Genomic DNA, 19054 nt, shown 5'->3' with positions numbered 1-19054 from the left:
TTGTGGAATGACTTATTACGAGAACGTCTTACTACACTATACCCTGCACCTCAGTGTGCACTTTAAGTGCAATTGATTTGGAGCCGCCTTGGATTCCATTAGAAACATCCAAGCTTCATTCAACCTCATTCTTATCAAGCCTCTATTCCCAGCATCCTTCAGTTCCCATCCAATACCTCCAGAGATATGGTGATACACATCTAATGGATTCTAATCACGGCAACGGGGAGTTCTTGTCAGTTTTTCTCATTTAATTACATCAGTTCCATACATCTCTCAATCTCTTTCTTGTTCTCTGTCTCTATTTCTCTGAGCAAACTTTTTTTGCCATATAGCTAATGAAAAATGTAGATGTCTTTGGTATTGGCTGTCTACAGAGGTATATGTGATGTGAAATGTACACTGAGTATAATAAACATTAGGAACACCTTCGTAACATTGTGTCTGCAAACAGAACAGTCTCACTTTGTCAGGCCATGGACTCTACAAGGTATTGAAAGTGTTCCATTAGGATGCAGTGTTGCAGCGTTGCAGTTCTTGACACAAACCGGTGTGTCTGGCATCTTTTCCCGTACCCTGTTCAAATGCATTTAAATATGTTGTGTTTCCCATTTATCCTCTGAATGACACACATACAGTACACAATTCATGTCTCAGTTGTCTCAAGGTTTAAAAAACATTATTTAACCTGTCTCCTCTCCTTCATCTACACTGATGAATCCACTGGTAAAGTGGATGTAACAAGTGAAATCAATAAGGGATCATAGCATTCAACTGGATTCACCTGGTCAGTCTACTGTATGTAACGGAAAGAGCAGGTGTTCTTAATGTTTTGTGCAGTCAACATATAAGGGTCTGTATGTGTCAGGGTTGAATCCATTTCAATTGAAACCAGTCAATTCAGGAAGTGATTTCAATTTAAAATTCAGAAATGTAAAACCTTGTGAAATATATATCTTTCTAGTTTTTCATTTATTGAAAAGTCATTGAAAATAAATGCCCTTTATTCAATTATTTAATTGGAATTTCAGTTTACTTCCTGAATTTCAGATTACAGTACTTCCCTGGTATGTGTTTGGGGGGACTGTAGTCTGTCTGTCTGTCTGTCTGTCTGTCTGTCTGTCTGTCTGTCTGTCTGTCTGTCTGTCTGTCTGTCTGTCTGTCTGCCTGCCTGCCTGCCTGCCTGCCTGCCTGTCTGTCTGTCTGTCTGCCTGCCTGCCTGCCTGCCTGCCTGCCTGTCTGTCTGTGTCTGTGTCTGTGTGTCTGTCTGTGTGTGTGTGTGTGTGTGTGTGTGTACTGTTTGTATATGAATGAGTACTTCTTTGAAATCTCAATTAACCCCTGTAGTCTTATAACCAGTCTTATAACACCTACCGTTCATGCCGTTGTAGATGCTCCTGTGATGCGGTGACAGCTCTTCAGCGGTGGCCGGTCTCTTCTGTACCTCTCTCCCAGGGCTGCCGAACTTCATGTGGTCTGGACTCCCACTATACTGATGCCTGTGAGTCTCTGGACTGCCCCCGGCTGACATCACACAGCCCTTCTCATGGTGCTGGTGCTCTGGCGTCCCCAACCCTAGATGTGCCTGTCTGGGCTCGGGGCTTCCACAGCAGCTACCGCCCCCGATGCTCCCCCTGTGGTGCCTCTGGTAGAGCTCCCCGGCGCTGCCGCCCTGACCCGACCCCAGGAGGTGCTGCTGTTTCTGGGAGAGAAGCAGGTCGGAGCTATGGAGGTGGTGGTGCTTGGTGGATGGGTGCTGGGACTCGGGGCTCCGGCGTCCCACGTTGCGGCCGTACTTCTCGGGGCTGAGCCCCCGCATGGAACGGGCGCTATGGGTGTGGTCGGGCACCGAGATGGAGCCGCAGCGGGGCCGGCAGAGCTGGGGCATAGCGTAGGGATACTCCAGGCTGGTACTACGGTGCCTGCCCTGGGGGTGAGGAGGTTCAGGGCTGGAGGGGATCTCACGTTCTCCACTCACACTGCCAGCCCGGGGCTTTTGGAGATGCTCCGGGCTCCCAGTTCCACCGCCCCCGAGGCTACCAGCGTGTGTAACCAGGTGGAGCTGCTTGTGGTGGGGGTGATCGGAGCTGTCGGCGCTCCCCGCGCTAGACGTACTACTCCCATCCCCCACGTCCCTCATCAACAACCCTGTCCCGGGGACCAGCAACAAACTACTCTGGCTATCGATAGAATTCCTACACCCTCCTGCCACCCCCACCACACAACCTCCCCCCCCTCCTCCTCCTACACCACCAACCCCCACCCCTCCACCACCTCCTCCTCCTCCTGCTCCACCTTTCTCCTCGTCGAGTAACAAACAGAGTTCTTTGAGATCCAGGTTCTCCCGGACCACCTCGTCCTGCCGCAACTCCAGCTCCTTGAGCTTCTGAAGGTACAACGTCACCTCCTTCCTCATGATGGAGGCGCTGTAGCGCCCCAGTCGCTGCCACTCCCTGGACACCCGCTTGCCCTTCTGACGGTCGTCATCCAGGAAGCAACACAGGTCCCTCAGCTCCTGGTTGTCCTCCTGCAGTTTATGGTTGATGTCCTGAGGAGAGGAGAGGGGATGAGAGGAGTGGAGTGGAGAAAGAGAGGTGAGAAGTGTTCATTAGTGCTATTTTATTCATTCCCTCTTATCTAGGTCCTACTGGGGTAGAAATCTCTTATTCGAGGAAACCTCACTTTAATATCATGTCAATCAAAGACAGAGTCAAATAAAAATGAAAATCAGCTGCTCATAAACCTCTGTATCACATAAATATGGATGTGAAAATGTTGGATGTAATAGTGGTAGAGGGCAAATAGGCTGTGAGTGAGCTGAGAGAGGGAGCCAGGGAGTGAGGGCAAATAGGCTGAGAGAGGGAGCCAGGGAGGGAGGGCAAATAGGCCGTGAGTGAGCTGAGAGAGGGAGCCAGGGAGGGAGGGCAAATAGGCTGTGAGTGAGCTGAGAGAGGGAGCCAGGGAGGGAGGGCAAATAGGCTGTGAGTGAGCTGAGAGAGGGAGCCAGGGAGGGAGGGCAAGCAAAACACCAGGCCAGAACAGGCCGCTCTCCCTCTCATTTGCAACATGACGGCATATTTGCCCAAAGTTCTCCACCTCCCCTAATTATCCATAATAACATGCACCTCAGACCCTCCAGCACGTGTAGTTTAATTAGGTACCATGGTGCTTCGGGCTGGGCCTTTTGGGCCTGCTCTCTGAAGCAGCCAAGGATCCTTCCTCCATCCCCATGTGCTTCGTCTCAGTCGCTCCTATCTCATTTTAATGAATCCCAGAGTATCGGAGTAGGATGTTAAATCAAGTTTATGTAGCTTGGAGAAATAATATGATTATGCCAGGATTATTATTGCTAGTTACACTGCACCAAATATGATTTGGGAGAGAGAAGTCATATATTTGGGGAGTTTAATGAGTATTCTGGGTTAAATAGCTTTACTCTTGTAGCCTAGTAGAATTTTGTTGATGATATTCCAAGAGCAAGCATCAAGGTTGCGCCACACGCCTACACACCAAACCTCTTGCAAAGGAGATGGAGACTAAAGACAACAGGTGAGTGAGTGAGAAAGAGAGAAGAATGATGATGCTTGACATTCAGCCCAGATGCCCTCTCACTATGCTTTGTGATGGAAGATGATGGATGCACACACAGGTAGGCTCATGCGCGCTCACAGATACATGCACAGGTAGAGGGAGAGAGATCTTGTCAAATGAAATGAACTTATATACATCCTGCCTCCATTTCATCGTGTGGACCGCGCTCAGGTTCGCCAGTGCGGCCTCCCCGCCGTTAACTATGATCTCATCCTTTTAGAAATGCCATGCGCGCCCATTCCTCACCTTCAGTCCTCTTATTTCGTTCAAGTGTAGCTGGAGGCTGCGATTGACCTCGCGGATCAGATTGCTGTGGTCCAGTATCACGCTCATTTTATCGGTTTCAGACCGCCGGAGCCGCCGCACCAAATCCTCTTTGGTCCACTTGAGAAGGTCCTCGTCCTGTATATTTGAGATGTCCTCCGCTGGACTTTCACTCTTTGTTATGGACAGCGAAAGCTGTGGCTGACTAGCTTTTTCCATCCCTACGGTTCCGTTGTCGGGAATACCGGCGACAACAGGCTTGAAATACAACTCAGAGGGCACTGACAGTCAACCTCCGCTCGCATCAGCCGCACAAGTCAAACTGATCCGGAATTACCGTTCGAAATTAAATCGCATAGTTGCCTGACACTTCAGCCCCCAAATGCAACAGCTGAGGACGCCGCCGAATCCCTCGTCCAACAGTGAAATATAGCCCTAGAAAAGGCTACGTGCAGCTATCTAACATCCCGGAACCCCGGCATGGACTATTTTTTAGTTCATGCAAGTTTGCACCTGAATGCATCCACATTTAGTATCTTCCGTCCTGAAGTGAAGGGAGCTTCGGCGGGTAGCGGGTTGCTGATGCGCATCTCCCGCCTCTTGTAGCTGTACAGTCCAATACATAAGGGAGGAGGAACCGCTGTAGCATCGCCAGGCAAGTGCACTGCGCGTGAATAGAGGGAGAGAGCGTGACTGCAGTGACTAGCATAACCTCCTCTCTCTCTCTCTCTCTCTCTCCAAGTGTCTCCATCAAATGATGCGGGGGTGATGGGTATGCTTTGGTACCCAGCGCCATCTACAGATCAAAAGCCATGGGCTACACCATTTCGTCATCTTTTTTTATGGGCCTATAATAAATTCAGGACATCATTTCCCATGATCCTCGTGTGCGTGCTTGTATTCCACGTCATGGACACGAGAGCCAGCAAAATGTAGTAACACGTCATTCTACTGAAGTAGAGGACCACCGGCCGGGAGTTGCCCCCTCAGGTTCTTCGCTCTCTCATTCTGTTTGCGCATCGGTATTTGTCACCTAAATGCTGATCCGATTTATTACAGTATAATATTTATTTACCTTCGTCTGGATTTCCAACCGGATCTGTATAAAAGGTATGGTTCTCCGTCTGATCTGCCTGCATCAATTTGATGAAAAGTGTCTAGCTAGGCCATTCTGTTTGCGTTCGTCCAGAAAAAAAGCCGACTAAAGGCTGGGTTAGTCCGTTAGCAAGGCTAGCCTAGTTAACATGTATCGTTAATATAACTTGCATGATCGTGTTTTATATCAAGTTTACATTAGAAACACTCCCGGAATTTGATTAAATGCTAACTGACGTTAGCTTACGTTACCTAAGATTTCGATTTTTCTAGCTAACGTCAACTAGAACCTGTCGCTAACTAGCTTGTTGCTGCTACTAGCATCCGCCTCCTTTCAGGAAGGCATCTCTACCAGAGACGAGATCCTAAAATGTGATTTGTGATACCTGTCTAACCATTTAACTACTACAACATGCTTGTAGTTAAATGTTGCCAAGATGATCATCATTTGGTTCCTAGTAATGGCCAGTAATAGCTAAGATGGGCCAGTATATAGCATAGCTAGAAGATACAGTTTTTAGTCTGTCCATGTAAGCACTCCGTTGTGTAATCAATGGATCGATGCTACTTCGAGTGAAGGGTCCTGTAGGCCAGCTGTCGATCACCTGGTAGAGCTGTTTGATGCAGAGGGTTCCCCTGAATGAGAGAGTGGAGAGGTGCGCGTTCATTTTGGTTCATATCTGAATTAGATAGCTGAAGTGAACTATGGTTTGGAACAGACAGTTCTGTCCTGATAAGTGTGTCAGAAGACCTTCAAGTGGTGGTGGTCTTTTCCATAACATTCCATAACCCTGTGTTTTGTGCAATCATGTGACATGCCTGTATTTTTACCAAATTGCAGCTTTAATGCTTTTCCATTGAACTCAAAACGTCCCCTTTTGTTTTCATGTCAGCCGTTCCAATGCCATCATCAGACAATCTAGATAAGATCAGATATATATATATACAGGACTTCCAAAGCTATAGAAATCTGAGACATCTGGTTCCTGCCGTTCATACCTATCGAGGCCTATAAACCCAAGTCTCACTCGTCACTGAAATGTTACGTAGTTGAAATAGGTGTGACCAACATTTATGTAGGATTCAAAATTAGCCCAGGGATTCTTAAGTATCAAAACATGCCAAGCAGGTTTTGATGACGAACATCATCGTCATCCATATTCCACATAGGCCTCCACCTATGAACTTGGAACAAAGCCATGGAAAGATTGAAAAGTGAGTGTAGTTCACACCGAACTCCAGACTCAAACAGCTCTCGGAGAAGCTACGACCGACTACCTGCCCTTAGCTAGAGCTAGTTTAGCTATCGGACTAACTTCTCTCTCTATTTCTTTATTTAACCTTTTATTTAAGAATCTCTTCACTTTCTTTCCCATTGAAGTTGCCATGGCGACATACCAGGAGTTTATCCAACAGAATGAGGATCGGGACGGCGTGCGTTTTAGCTGGAACCTGTGGCCCTCGAGCAGGCTGGAAGCTACCCGGCTGGTAGTGCCTGTCTCCTGCCTCTTCACCCCACTCAAGGAGAGGCCAGACCTGCCACCGGTGCAGTACGAACCGGTCCTCTGTAGCAGGGCCAACTGCAAGGCTGTACTAAACCCGCTATGGTGAGTATGGAGGTGAATGTTGTTGTTTTAGGCTGAGTGAGTGTTTTTAATTGTTGCTTGTTGACGTTTTTACAAGCACTTAGCTAGAAGCTAAGCTATGTCCAACGACTTACCTGGCATCTCTTTGTTTTCAACTTCAGCTTTTTATCCTTCTGAGAACTTACGTCTCGGGTGAAGGGAAGAGTAGGAGAAGAAAGGGATCACCAACTAAGTTTTTAATATCTTTAGGAATGCTTAGGTGTAGCTACAATCACTCAGGGAAAGCCTCAGGCTAGGTGACAGGTTTGTTTGACTGCTGTACACTGTATCCAAGTAGCTCTGTCTTTCCCCCCCCCCCTTTGTAGCCAAGTTGACTACAGAGCCAAAATATGGGCGTGCAACTTCTGCTTCCAAAGAAACCCAGTGAGTACACCACAATGGACTATACTGAGCTGTCCGACCAAACACTATTCCACCATAGAATACCGAGGCGCATAATGTACCATTTAGACCTATAATAATAGTCATATCTGTAGGCGGACTACATACATTCCTGTGTTTATACTAGTCATATTCCACAAAGGAACACAGCTGGTGGTAGTAGGAATATCTTTAAAGTGGCCTGTCTACATTCCTTTAGCAGGTGAAGCTAACCACTTTTGTCTTCTCGTTCTCTCCTTCACAGTTCCCCCCGTCATACGCCGGCATATCGGACGTAAACCAGCCGGCTGAGCTCATGCCACAGTTCTCAACCATTGAGTACATAGTGCAGGTAAACACGTACAGTTCTACATAGAGATCACTGAACTCTGAACTTTGCACATAGACATTATGTTCTGTTCACGCGCCTGGCTTTGTAGTTTTGTGCGTCTCAACCCACAGAATTGCTTCATCAAATATGAATGTTTCTTTAATCCTCAAGTTGAGTTACCAGCCACAAAGAATGTACTGGAAAATGTGCACACCACATGACATTACCATCACTTTTAAGTTGAGCATTTCTTTAGACATTCTTTGTCTTTGCTGTTAATTGTAATGGACGTTGTCAATTTACAAAGTGACATCGGGTTACAAAAGTCACCTGACCTCAAAGTGTATCACATGTCATGTGACACCATCCCAAGAACTCAAAACACTGCAACATAGAATAACCATGTCAACTCAAAACTAAAGACCTCAGCACTTTGTTTCTGTGAAATAACATCTCCAATCCCGTCTCTGCCACCAATGTAGCGCGGCCCCCCGAACCCCCTCATCTTCTTGTACGTGGTGGACACGTGTCTGGAGGAGGAGGATCTGCAGGCCCTGAAGGAGTCCCTGCAGATGTCCCTGTCCCTGCTGCCCCCCAACGCCCTGGTCGGCCTCATCACCTTCGGACGCATGGTGCAGGTCCACGAGCTGAGCTGCGAGGGCATTGCAAAGAGCTACGTGTTCAGAGGAACCAAGGAGCTTTCCTCCAAACAGATCCAGGTCAGTCAGTAACTGTTACATACGGGAAGGCAAGTAGTCTTGAAGATGTATTCATTAGTTTTGGGAAAAGATCTGGATTAGTTGTACTAAGATGACTGTAATATGACGACAACCGCGGGCCGCATTAAATATTTCACGGACCGCATTTGGCCCGAGGGCCGTATGTTTGAGACCTCTGATCTAGGTCAAAGTCTGCTTTGTCCATAGAAATAGAATAGGATCTTTGTGGTCGTTTGTCATATGAGCATGTCTAGGTGTCCTTGTATCAATTGGAAATTAAATGACAATAAAACAGTAAAATGGGGACAAGATACAGGTCAAAGACAGCCAGGTGTCACAAGATAGGATAAGAAGATATGATTGGCTCTTTGGGATGGTTCTGAATGACAAATAATGGGTCTATGCCACTGCAGGGGTAGTGTTTCATACAGATTAAAAGCCCTAGGGTCCTACCACCCAGAAACAGAGCGCTAGTCCTATACAGCCGACAGGGAACATTCCCCTTAGTCTGTCATGTAATATTCAAAAACATTGTCAGAGGTACTTTGAAATACAGTGTTGTATATGATATTGTGTACAGTCAGAGCGTTAGGCCTATATAGAATACAGTCAAGAGACTGGTCAGGCCAAGATAAAGTCTTAGGCTGCCATGCAATATTCCACAATACCATTGTTGAAAGTCCATGAGAACTCATAGCTCTCTTTCTCTCTTTCAGGAGATGCTAGGCCTGACGAACCCATCGGCATCTGTGCCTCAAGGTCGTCCCGCGGCCCCTCAGGATCCAGCCGTCACCTGTCGGTTCCTGCAGCCGGTCCATAAGGTAGACATGAACCTGACAGACCTGTTGGGAGAGTTGCAGAGAGATCCCTGGCCTGTACCACAGGGGAAGAGACCACTGCGGTCTACTGGAATAGCACTGTCCATCGCCGTGGGCCTGCTGGAGGTAATAACAGTTACATAAGCGTGCATACACACACACACACACACACTTACACACACACACACTTACACACACACACACTATGTACACATTTTGTGCGGTGTACCAATAACCTGATTCTATGTCGTCAACATAGACAACTGCCCTTCAAAACTAAACTGAACCTTACCCTCTCTGACATGTCACAGGTTTCCACTAACCTTTGACAAACTTCTTCTCTCTCACTCTCTCTCTCACACACACACACACACACACTTCACACACACACACGCTTCTTTCTTTTTGCCTTATTTCTCTCTCTCTCCACTATACTCTCTTCCTCTCTCCAGTAACAAAACTAACATGCTGTAGGTACATGTAAGAACAGCTGTGTTCCCTGCTGTCCGGTCCTCTGGTGCTGATGTCTACTGATAATGTCATGATTAGAGATAAGATAAGGTGCTGTTTGGAAACCGGGTCCTGGTCTGTATGGTTACTTAATAGGAATGAGTTTCTTGAAGGCATATCGGTAGTTTGGTGAATCCTTACGGTGCCTGAGGGTGCATTTGCATACAATTTCACAGTCAAATCACTTGGGATGTCACTGTAATGGGGGAAATAATTTAGTGAAGAGTAATTGACATATGTTTTCCCTTCATGTCGTGTTTCTGTTTGGGACGGTCATTTGTGTACGGGTTGGCGGTCACTAGACTTGATAGTGAATGTTCTGGATCGTTGTCATATCTGTTGATGGTGATGCCAGACTGGAGGTACAAGGACACAGGACACTGATTGTTAATGTGTTCTGTGACACTGTGATTCCGTAGCGGCTGAGGTTGTGACTTCCTACAAGCCTCTCGGCGGGTTTTTACAGAACATTGGTGCTGTGAGATTAGAATGGTTGGGTTACAGAAAGACATTTTCTCTGCTTCTGTTCTGGAGGTGTCTCCCTGTTCCATCTTCTAAAACCGACGGGATTTAGATTGCTGTCGTTATTGTTCACCTGGAGATTCCCAATACATTGAGTTATATCAGACTACAGTTAAATCAGACCTCAATAACCTAATGGCAGCTTCTGTGTTGGCAGTCACATCTCAGTTAGAAATGTCATATTTATGGCTGAATTAATCAAATAAATAAATCAAATCTTGACCATACTGACCATAGCCACCGTCTTTCCACCCCCAGGGTACGTTTCCCAACACAGGGGCCCGTGTGATGATGTTCATGGGCGGACCCCCCACCCAGGGCCCCGGAATGGTGGTGGGAGACGAACTCAAGACCCCCATCCGCTCCTGGCATGATATCACCAAGGACAACGCACGGCATCTGAAGAAAGCCACCAAGGTCAGTCCAAGAATAACAGACTGGATAGCGTAGAATGGATAGCGTAGAATGGATAGCGCAGAATGGATAGCGCAGAATGGATAGCGCAGAATGGATAGCGCAGAATGGATAGCGTAGAATGGATAGCGTAGAATGGATAGCGTAGAATGGATAGCGTAGAATGGATAGCGCAGAATGGATAGCGTAGAATGGATAGCGTAGAATGGATAGCGTAGAATGGATAGCGTAGAATGGATAGCGTAGAATGGATAGCGCAGAATGGATAGCGTAGAATGGATAGCGTAGAATGGATAGCGCAGAATGGATAGCGCAGAATGGATAGCGTAAAAATGGATAGCGTAGAATGGATAGCGTAGAATGGATAGCGTAGAATGGATAGCGTAGAATGGATAGCGTAGAATGGATAGCGTAGAATGGATAGCGCAGAATGGATAGCGCAGAATGGATAGCGTAGAATGGATAGCGCAGAATGGATAGCGCAGAATGGATAGCGTAGAATGGATAGCGCAGAATGGATAGCGCAGAATGGATAGCGCAGAATGGATAGCGCAGAATGGATAGCGCAGAATGGATAGCGCAGAATGGATAGCGCAGAATGGATAGCGTAGAATGGATAGCGCAGAATGGATAGCGTAGAATGGATAGCGTAGAATGGATAGCGTAGAATGGATAGCGTAGAATGGATAGCGTAGAATGGATAGCGTAGAATGGATAGCGCAGAATGGATAGCGCAGAATGGATAGCGCAGAATGGATAGCGCAGAATGGATAGCGTAGAATGGATAGCGTAGAATGGATAGCGTAGAATGGATAGCGTAGAATGGATAGCGCAGAATGGATAGCGCAGAATGGATAGCGCAGAATGGATAGCGTAGAATGGATAGCGCAGAATGGATAGCGCAGAATGGATAGCGCAGAATGGATAGCGTAGAATGGATAGCGCAGAATGGAAGTTTTATTGTCCATGTTGTATATGGACACTGTGAAAAAGAGAAGTTGTATGTGGGTTGGTTATATCTTGTACAAGTTGTTGTTTTGTCGCTGTTTGTCCTTAGTGGGCTTGTTTTTAGAGTTAAAGCTGGAATCCTTCATTGGTGGAACTGCCAGATCCTTTTGTGATATTACAACAACAACAGAAGTTACTGGAAACAACGAACACGTATTTTTCTCGGATGTCATTGCACGCACGATAGAACACAATACGTGGTGCAATTCACAGGAGGTTGGTGGCACCTTAATTGGGGAGGACGGGCTCGTGGTAATGGCTGGAACTTTATAGGTAGAATGGTATCAAATACATCAACAAATGGTTTCCATGTGTTTGATGCCATTCCCTTCTCTCTATTCCAGACATTATTATGAGCCGTCCTCCCCTTTGCAGCCTCCACTGGTGCAATTTTGTTTTACCATGCTGTGCGACACTCCTTAGCGCGGCAACAAAAACAATAACAATGGTGTTGTGGCGGCTAGTGGCTTCCCTCCACTGCGGATTCCATCTTTAAGACTACGCTAGTTTTTAGAGCTAAGATGGATGAAACAACTTAAGCCATTTTTGTCTTAATGTAGTTTAGCTTAATTATTTTCTTTCACTCACGTCAAGCTCTCGCGATGTGTCAAATATTTCGCTCAAGTTTGCGCTCTCTTCTCTCTCTCCATACCTCTTCTGTTGAGGTATGTTCATGGACACCGATGCTCCAAAGAGTTCTCAAGGTGCTACCCAGCACTGTTTGTATATGTTGCAAACGGTTCCCTTGTTTTGTTTTACTCAGTACTACGACGCCTTGGCGAACCGTGCGGCAGTGAACGGCCACAGTATTGACATCTACGCCTGTGCCTTGGATCAGACCGGACTTCTAGAGATGAAATGTTTATCCAACCTCACTGGGTTAGTACCAGTCTCAGACGACGTACGCCTGACCTGTATCCTGTCTTCACCTGATTCCCCTAGTTGTGCTGAATCCCTCATGTCCCTGGTGATTTGAGAACTGTCTACTGAAGCTTTTATTTGATCTGAATAAGAAATACCTTTTGTACAATTCCTCTACATTCGATAGAATGACTTTTCCAGAGACTTCATCCTCACTAGCTCATTGACTTTTCCAGAGACTTCATCCTCACTAGCTCATTGACTTTTCCAGAGACTTCATCCTCACTAGCTCATTGACTTTTCCAGAGACTTCATCCTCACTAGCTCATTGACTTTTCCAGAGACTTCATCCTCACTAGCTCATTGACTTTTCCAGAGACTTCATCCTCACTAGCTCATTGACTTTTCCAGAGACTTCATCCTCACTAGCTCATTGACTTTTCCAGAGACTTCATCCTCACTAGCTCATTGACTTTTCCAGAGACTTCATCCTCACTAGCTCATTGACTTTTCCAGAGACTTCATCCTCACTAGCTCATTGACTTTTCCAGAGACTTCATCCTCACTAGCTCATTGACTTTTCGTCTTGTATTTATATTCGAATTATGCTGCTGAATATTCATGTTTTTTTTCCCTCCCGGTTTCCGTCCTCTCAGAGGTCACATAGCGATGGGCGACTCCTTCAACACCTCTCTGTTCAAGCAGACCTTCCAGAGGGTGTTCAGTAAGGACCACAACGGAGAGTTCCGCATGGCCTTCGGAGGCACGCTGGAAGTCAGCACGTCCAGGGAGCTTAAGGTATCGGGGGCCATCGGGCCCTGTGTCTCCCTCAACGCTAAGGGACCGTGTATATCAGAGAACGTGAGTCTTTCAGGCCCATACAGAATCCAAATAGGGTTTCAAAAATATTTTTAAAATCCGGAAACGGTCCCAAAATTCCTAGCTTTTCCAGAATTTCAGGAATGTTTTGCGGGAATTGTTCAACCTTATATTCTAATGGCATTTTCCCACTGGAAGTGAATTGGGAAGCTGTTTTTCATTGACTTCAATGGCCCTTTGTCTCTGTTACAGGAGGTCGGTGTTGGAGGAACAACGCAGTGGAAAATCTGCAGTCTCAGTCCCTCCACGACGTTGGTCTTGTACTTCGAGGTCGTCAATCAGGTGAACACACTTCCCTTTGATCAAACACCTCCGTGATTCCTTAAGGACGTGGTTTTTAGTATTCAAACAACAGGATGTTTAGCCATATTAAATGGACTCCTATCCTAACTATTGTAGTTGTTTTCTCTGTGCAGCACAACGCCCCAATCCCTCAGGGTGGTAGAGGAGCGGTCCAGTTTGTCACCCAGTACCAACACTCCAACACCCAGAGGAGGATCAGGGTTACCACCGTCGCCAGGAAGTAAGTCTTCTCTCTCGCTTTGAATCAGTAAACAGGAAGTGGGTTTGCAGGACTGCTACATCGTTCTTGACTGAAGTGTGACTGAACTGACGGCCCTTACAATATATATATGCAAGAGTCTGCATTTTGTACACGTCGCATTTCTCACATTGTCTTTAAGCAGTGAGTTACCACAAAGTCAATATTGGCTGTACAAATGAGGATGTTGACATTCGCCCTATCCTGTTAAATGACTGGAAGGGGACGTGCAGCCTAAATTTGTGCTTACGCACACGTGCGTCAGTCTCGCCCTGCCCCTAACCTGTCCACTCCCTCTCTCTCCCTCCATCCAGTTGGGCCGACGCCCAGTCCCAGATCCAGCACATTGAGTCGTCCTTCGACCAGGAGGCGTCGGCGGTCATCATGGCCAGGCTGGGCGTGTTCAGGGCCGAGTCGGAAGAGGGGCCGGACGTCCTGCGCTGGCTGGACAGACAGCTCATTCGCCTGGTGAGTGACAGCTAGGCTGACCAATGTGTGACAGGCTTTGTAATGTCATTGGGCATTGGTCCCACCTTGGCTATTCCAAGAGAGTCGCCTGTTGTTCTTCACATAGCTGAATGTATGTAGGACTTGTGGGTGATTGTGGATAGAAGAATCCTTTGTATTCTTGTGTCTCCTTGTTCTTATTCATTGTAGAAGAATGAAGAAAGGAGTTGCCTGGAATGTGAAGCAGTATGACGCGAATACTAATTCGTTGACAGTTTAAATCCCTCTATGACGTTTCGGAAGTTGTGTTGTATACCTAAACTAAAGTAACAGCACTTGACTGGAGTCCTGAAGGTATGTGTTGATGCCTTAGTTCAAGACGCTGACGTTTGTCTTGTCTCCTTGGTTACAGTGTCAGAAATTCGGTCAGTTCAACAAAGACGACCCCACCTCCTTCAAGCTCTCGGAGTCTCTCTCACTCTACCCACAGGTAAGACTGACACCTAGTGGTACACTCTGGAACTATATGAGCTATTTAATGAGAGCCCTTCAATACAAGTCCTTCTAATAGAGTAGAACTGGAATAGATTTAACTAGCTCATCGAGATCTGAATGATTACTTTGAGTATATACATGCTTACCTCTAACTTTAGCAAAAAATCATATTTATGTCAAATGGGATATATGTACATGAAAAAGTAGTCAACGGCTGTATCCTAACACCACCCAGCACAGAAGCAGAGAACTGTGTAATTGGCCTCGTCTGACAACTTAACACCAGAGGCTTGTATGACGTTGAAACAAAAAGGCAGTGACTTTGTCAGTTGCTACAGAATCACACAATAGTGTGTCCTTGTACCTCCAGTCTGGAGTCAATCACTGTCAACAGACAGGAGTTTAATCCATAACACACAGCACTGTGTCTAATGGCCATCAACCTGAGTGTCACAAACAGAACACTGAAAAAATCATGTTTATTACAGAAGTGGACAATATATACATATATAAACATTGTGTTAATCACTCTAAACTGAACGTTAACTTTATTCATCTTAAATATTCCCATTGCACAGATAATCACAACTCATAACTTCCACTTAGTTTAGTTGACCTCGGTGGGATATGTACAGGAACATTTGATGATGCAAGAAGCAATATCCCAAATATAAAAAAAATAATATAATTCGATAATATTTTTAATTTAAAAAAAAAAAATTAAAATCCTATTTCATATTAATCGTTAGAATAATGTCTCTGTCTTCCCTCTAGTTTATGTTCCACCTGCGGCGGTCGCCGTTCCTGCAGGTGTTCAACAACAGCCCAGATGAGTGTTCCTACTACAGACACCACTTTGTCTGCCAGAACCTGACCCAGTCTCTCATCATGATCCAGCCCATCCTGTACTCTTACTCGTTCCACGGACCACCAGAGGTCAGACTCCTACCAAATACTATGGACACACACTCTATCTATAGTAGTGTGCTAGATGGCGCCGAAAGACATGGTCGACCAGTTTCTAGCTCCTAGGAAACTTTGCAGTATTTAAAAAAAGTTATATTAAAAAAAAGTTATTTCTTAATTTAAATTTTCAGCATTTGTGTGTATTGTTAGGTATTACTGCACTGTTGGAGCTAGAAACATAAGCATTTCACTGCACCTGCAGTAACATCTGCAAAATGTGTATGCGGCCAATCAAATATTGAATTTAATTATAATCAACTTTCTTAGTTATTTGTTTTCCAATCTACTCTGATGTTATAAAACCAGTCTATATATTAGATAATTAGGTCACATTTCCCTAAGGGCAAATGAGTTTAGTCAAATATTCACATGCTCAATGAGTTCCACACTACCTTTCTCTGTAAGAAAATGGATGTGAGACTTATCCTGTTGTGTCTGTCTGTTCTACAGCCTGTTCTCCTGGACAGTGGAAGTATTCTCCCAGACAGGATCCTCCTCATGGACACCTTCTTCCAGCTGGTCATCTACCATGGAGAGGTGAGAGGTCACGCTGTAAAACAACGGCGCTGGTGATCTAATGCTAGTTATTAGTAGCTGGAACACCAATACTGTGCTATAATAATAATAATAATTTATTATTATTTCCTAGCATCTCAAACTGAACATAATCATGTAGAGCATAAACAACAATGTAAATCACTATCAATATTACAACAAGAAATCGAGACGTGTGTGTGTGTGTGTGTGTGTGTGTGTGTGTGTGTGTGTGTGTGTGTACCTGCCTGATGTGATGGGTTTGAAGAAATGGGATACATATTAGTAGATTCACTATGTCCTATCATTTTCTATTCTCAACATGTTAGAAATTTCTCACAAACGACAAAAAAGAGATTAGCTGGCACAACTAACACCAACACACAACATCCTACCATGACAATAACCCTGGCCTATATAACTAACACCAAAACACAACATCCTACCATGACAATAACCCTGGCCTATATAACTAACACCAAAACACAACATCCTACCATGACAATAACCCTGGCCTATATAACTAACACCAAAACACAACATCCTACCATGACAATAACCCTGGCCTATATAACTAACACCAAAACACAACATCCTACCATGACAATAACCCTGGCCTATATAACTAACACCAAAACACAACATCCTACCATGACAATAACCCTGGTCTATATAACTAACACCAAAACACATCCTACCATGACAATAACCCTGGCCTATATAACTAACACCAAAACACATCCTACCATGACTATAACCCTGGCCTATATAACTAACACCAAAACACATCCTACCATGACTATAACCCTGTTGTATCTCTCTCTCTCCACCAGACCATCGCCCAGTGGCGTAAGGCGGGTTACCAGGAGCAGCCGGAGTACGAGAACTTCAAGCATCTACTGGTAGCACCTGTGGATGACGCCCAGGAGATCCTGCAGACCCGCTTCCCCATGCCCCGGTACATCGACACAGAGCACGGAGGGTCCCAGGCCCGCTTCCTCTTGTCCAAGGTCAACCCCTCCCAGACACACAACAACCTCTACTCCTGGGGACAGGTAATACAATGTTCATTCATTCTTCAAAACGTCAACTGAGAATAACAGCTGTGGACTTGATTTGGAAATGGGTGATGTTAAGGTTGGAGTTTCATCATGGGCAGTCAATTGTATTTTTCTTAAAATAATTCTAGTCTTACAAGTGGTAGAGCTTCATGTACCATCTGTCTCTATTCTGCTGGCCATTTTGAATCTGATCCAACTGACGGCAGCTTTACTCTAGTGTTTTCACCATACTCATCACATTTCTGTCTCTTTTCATTCTCTAGGAGACCGGAGCCCCCATCCTCACAGACGACGTCAGTCTACAGGTGTTCATGGACCACTTGAAGAAGCTGGCCGTGTCGAGCGCCACTTAATTTCCCAGTCCCGGGACCAAAGTGATCGCCTCGTGACCAGACCGATATGCCCTCCGTTCTATTTCACTTCACCATTACGTCTGGTTGACGAGGCGACCAAAGTGAAGGACCTGAAAGGAGAGAGGGATGAGAAGGAAAGAGAGAGACATTCCTGTATGAATACAGGGACCTAGTAACACTTTCCCCACATATGACCTATGATGGTTTCAAATCCTCTAAGTTATTATCATTCCTGCTTTAAGTTTCTGGAATTTTGCTTCCCTAAAATTGTGATTGACATTAACTTCTCCCCCACACTGGAAAAGCCTTACTGCACCTCGGTTGTAGCCTGGTCCCAGATCAGTTTTTCATGCCTTGACAATGACCGTAGGAGTTGGCTTATACAGCACAAACAGATCTGGGACCAGGCATCCTCAGATATTTATCACAGTTCTTACATTCCATCTCACCTTTATAATAATAATTTGGCTAATGATTTACTTGTTTGTCTGTCTGTGGTAAGGCATGTAGCTACTGTAGTAGTTTGGTCAATGATTGCTGCTCGAGACGCTTTAAATATTTTTATGTTCTTGATAACGTCCTCTAGTTAATTTTTTCCATTAAAATTCCCCTAAAAAATGATTCATTTAAATAATGTTCTGATTGACAGTTTAATCTATCCTCGTAGTGCTACTGTTTTCCTTTTCAATACAGAAAGACTGGAAGTTCAATGAAAAATGTTGTTATTGTATTAAACAAAACCTCTTTCTTTTCTAACACATCCTTTACATAGTCTAGTCAACTGACTACGTTTTCCACATATCTGTTTTCGCACCATCTGGCATTTTGTACTACTTACCCCGAAACCCCTCATCACTGTTCTTTGACTCGCCTACTCTACTCTTCCTAATGTTAACACTTGTACTTACTGTAACAAAAGGGAACGTAATTGATTGATTTAGTCTGACTGATTTTGTTTCTTAATGCTATGCATATAAAGTGCCAAGACAACCTTATTCACCAGCTATGTATTTTATGTTTCCCTCATTGTTTTGTGTGGGTTTCTATGTCATATAAATGTGTCAAACAGATCAGCAATAGCAGAGAATCATTCATCCTTCCATTTCTCTGGTCTGTGTAGACGGACACCATATTAAAAACAAAATGTATGACTTTAGTGGAAGTGTGAACCATATAATTAGAATAGTAGCATTCTGGAACTTTGAGGGTTTATGACATGGCCCCTCTATGGTGAGAACATCCTCATTCACACAGATAAGCTAGGGGTCAAAGGGCAGCTGTCTGGTTCATGGTATAGCTGACCCCTGATTCCTGTATCGACTATGTTTCCTGGTATCTGGTCTTAATGGTCTGGCTAGTTCGTCTCATCCTCATTTTGTATTTATTTATTTTATACTTTTTTATTTAACTAGGCAAGTTAAGAACAAATTCTTATTTACAATGACTGCCTACCCCTGCCACCCAATGGGAATCCCAATCGCAGCCAGATGTGATATAGCCTGGATTCAAACCAGGGACTGTAGACGCCTCTTGCACTAAGATGCAGTGCTTTAGACCGCTGCGCCACTCAGGAGCCTGGTAATTTACTTCAAAGGGACTTGATCAAATCAGTCGCTTCACTGGGCAGTGAGCAATATGC

General features: G+C 45.1%; 2 protein-coding genes across 2 annotated transcripts; one reads left to right on the top strand and one right to left on the bottom strand.

Annotated features, from left to right (window-relative positions):
• Window positions 1-1228: 1228 nt before the first annotated feature.
• LOC115142402 (coiled-coil domain-containing protein 85A-like) lies at window positions 1229-4556 on the bottom strand. Its single transcript, XM_065001473.1, has 2 exons — window positions 3838-4556; window positions 1229-2548 (listed from the first exon to the last, which is right to left on the bottom strand). The coding sequence occupies exons 1-2, from the start codon at window positions 4072-4074 to the stop codon at window positions 1331-1333; spliced, it is 1455 nt and encodes a 484-aa protein (XP_064857545.1). The 5' UTR covers window positions 4075-4556; the 3' UTR covers window positions 1229-1330.
• A 224-nt stretch (window positions 4557-4780) lies between these two features.
• sec23b (SEC23 homolog B, coat complex II component) lies at window positions 4781-18485 on the top strand. The gene is made up of 17 exons (XM_029681821.2): window positions 4781-4965; window positions 6332-6557; window positions 6902-6959; window positions 7222-7308; window positions 7770-8006; window positions 8723-8950; window positions 10115-10273; window positions 12042-12157; window positions 12796-13000; window positions 13211-13300; window positions 13435-13541; window positions 13874-14027; window positions 14419-14496; window positions 15276-15437; window positions 15918-16004; window positions 16835-17056; window positions 17326-18485. The coding sequence occupies exons 2-17, from the start codon at window positions 6337-6339 to the stop codon at window positions 17413-17415; spliced, it is 2301 nt and encodes a 766-aa protein (XP_029537681.1). The 5' UTR covers window positions 4781-4965; window positions 6332-6336; the 3' UTR covers window positions 17416-18485.
• The last annotated feature ends 569 nt before the right edge of the window (window positions 18486-19054 follow it).

Source organism: Oncorhynchus nerka, linkage group LG15 (assembly GCF_034236695.1).
Source record: "Oncorhynchus nerka isolate Pitt River linkage group LG15, Oner_Uvic_2.0, whole genome shotgun sequence".
NCBI classification, from domain to species: Eukaryota; Metazoa; Chordata; class Actinopteri; order Salmoniformes; family Salmonidae; genus Oncorhynchus; species Oncorhynchus nerka.
Note: the sequence above shows the minus strand (reverse complement) of the source record. Positions and strands in the feature narration are given on the sequence as shown.

Bases quoted from the DNA above. Each gene is read 5' to 3' on its own strand.
- sec23b (XM_029681821.2), top strand. From the start codon at position 6,337: ATGGCGACATACCAGGAGTTTATCCAACAGAATGAGGATCGGGACGGC. The intron at 13,001-13,210 runs GTGAGTCTTTCA...TCTCTGTTACAG, and splicing joins GACCGTGTATATCAGAGAAC to GAGGTCGGTGTTGGAGGAAC. The intron at 15,438-15,917 runs GTCAGACTCCTA...TCTGTTCTACAG, and splicing joins CGTTCCACGGACCACCAGAG to CCTGTTCTCCTGGACAGTGG.
- LOC115142402 (XM_065001473.1), bottom strand. From the start codon at position 4,074: ATGGAAAAAGCTAGTCAGCCACAGCTTTCGCTGTCCATAACAAAGAGT. The intron at 2,549-3,837 runs GTGAGGAATGGG...TCCTCTCCTCAG, and splicing joins ACGAAATAAGAGGACTGAAG to GACATCAACCATAAACTGCA.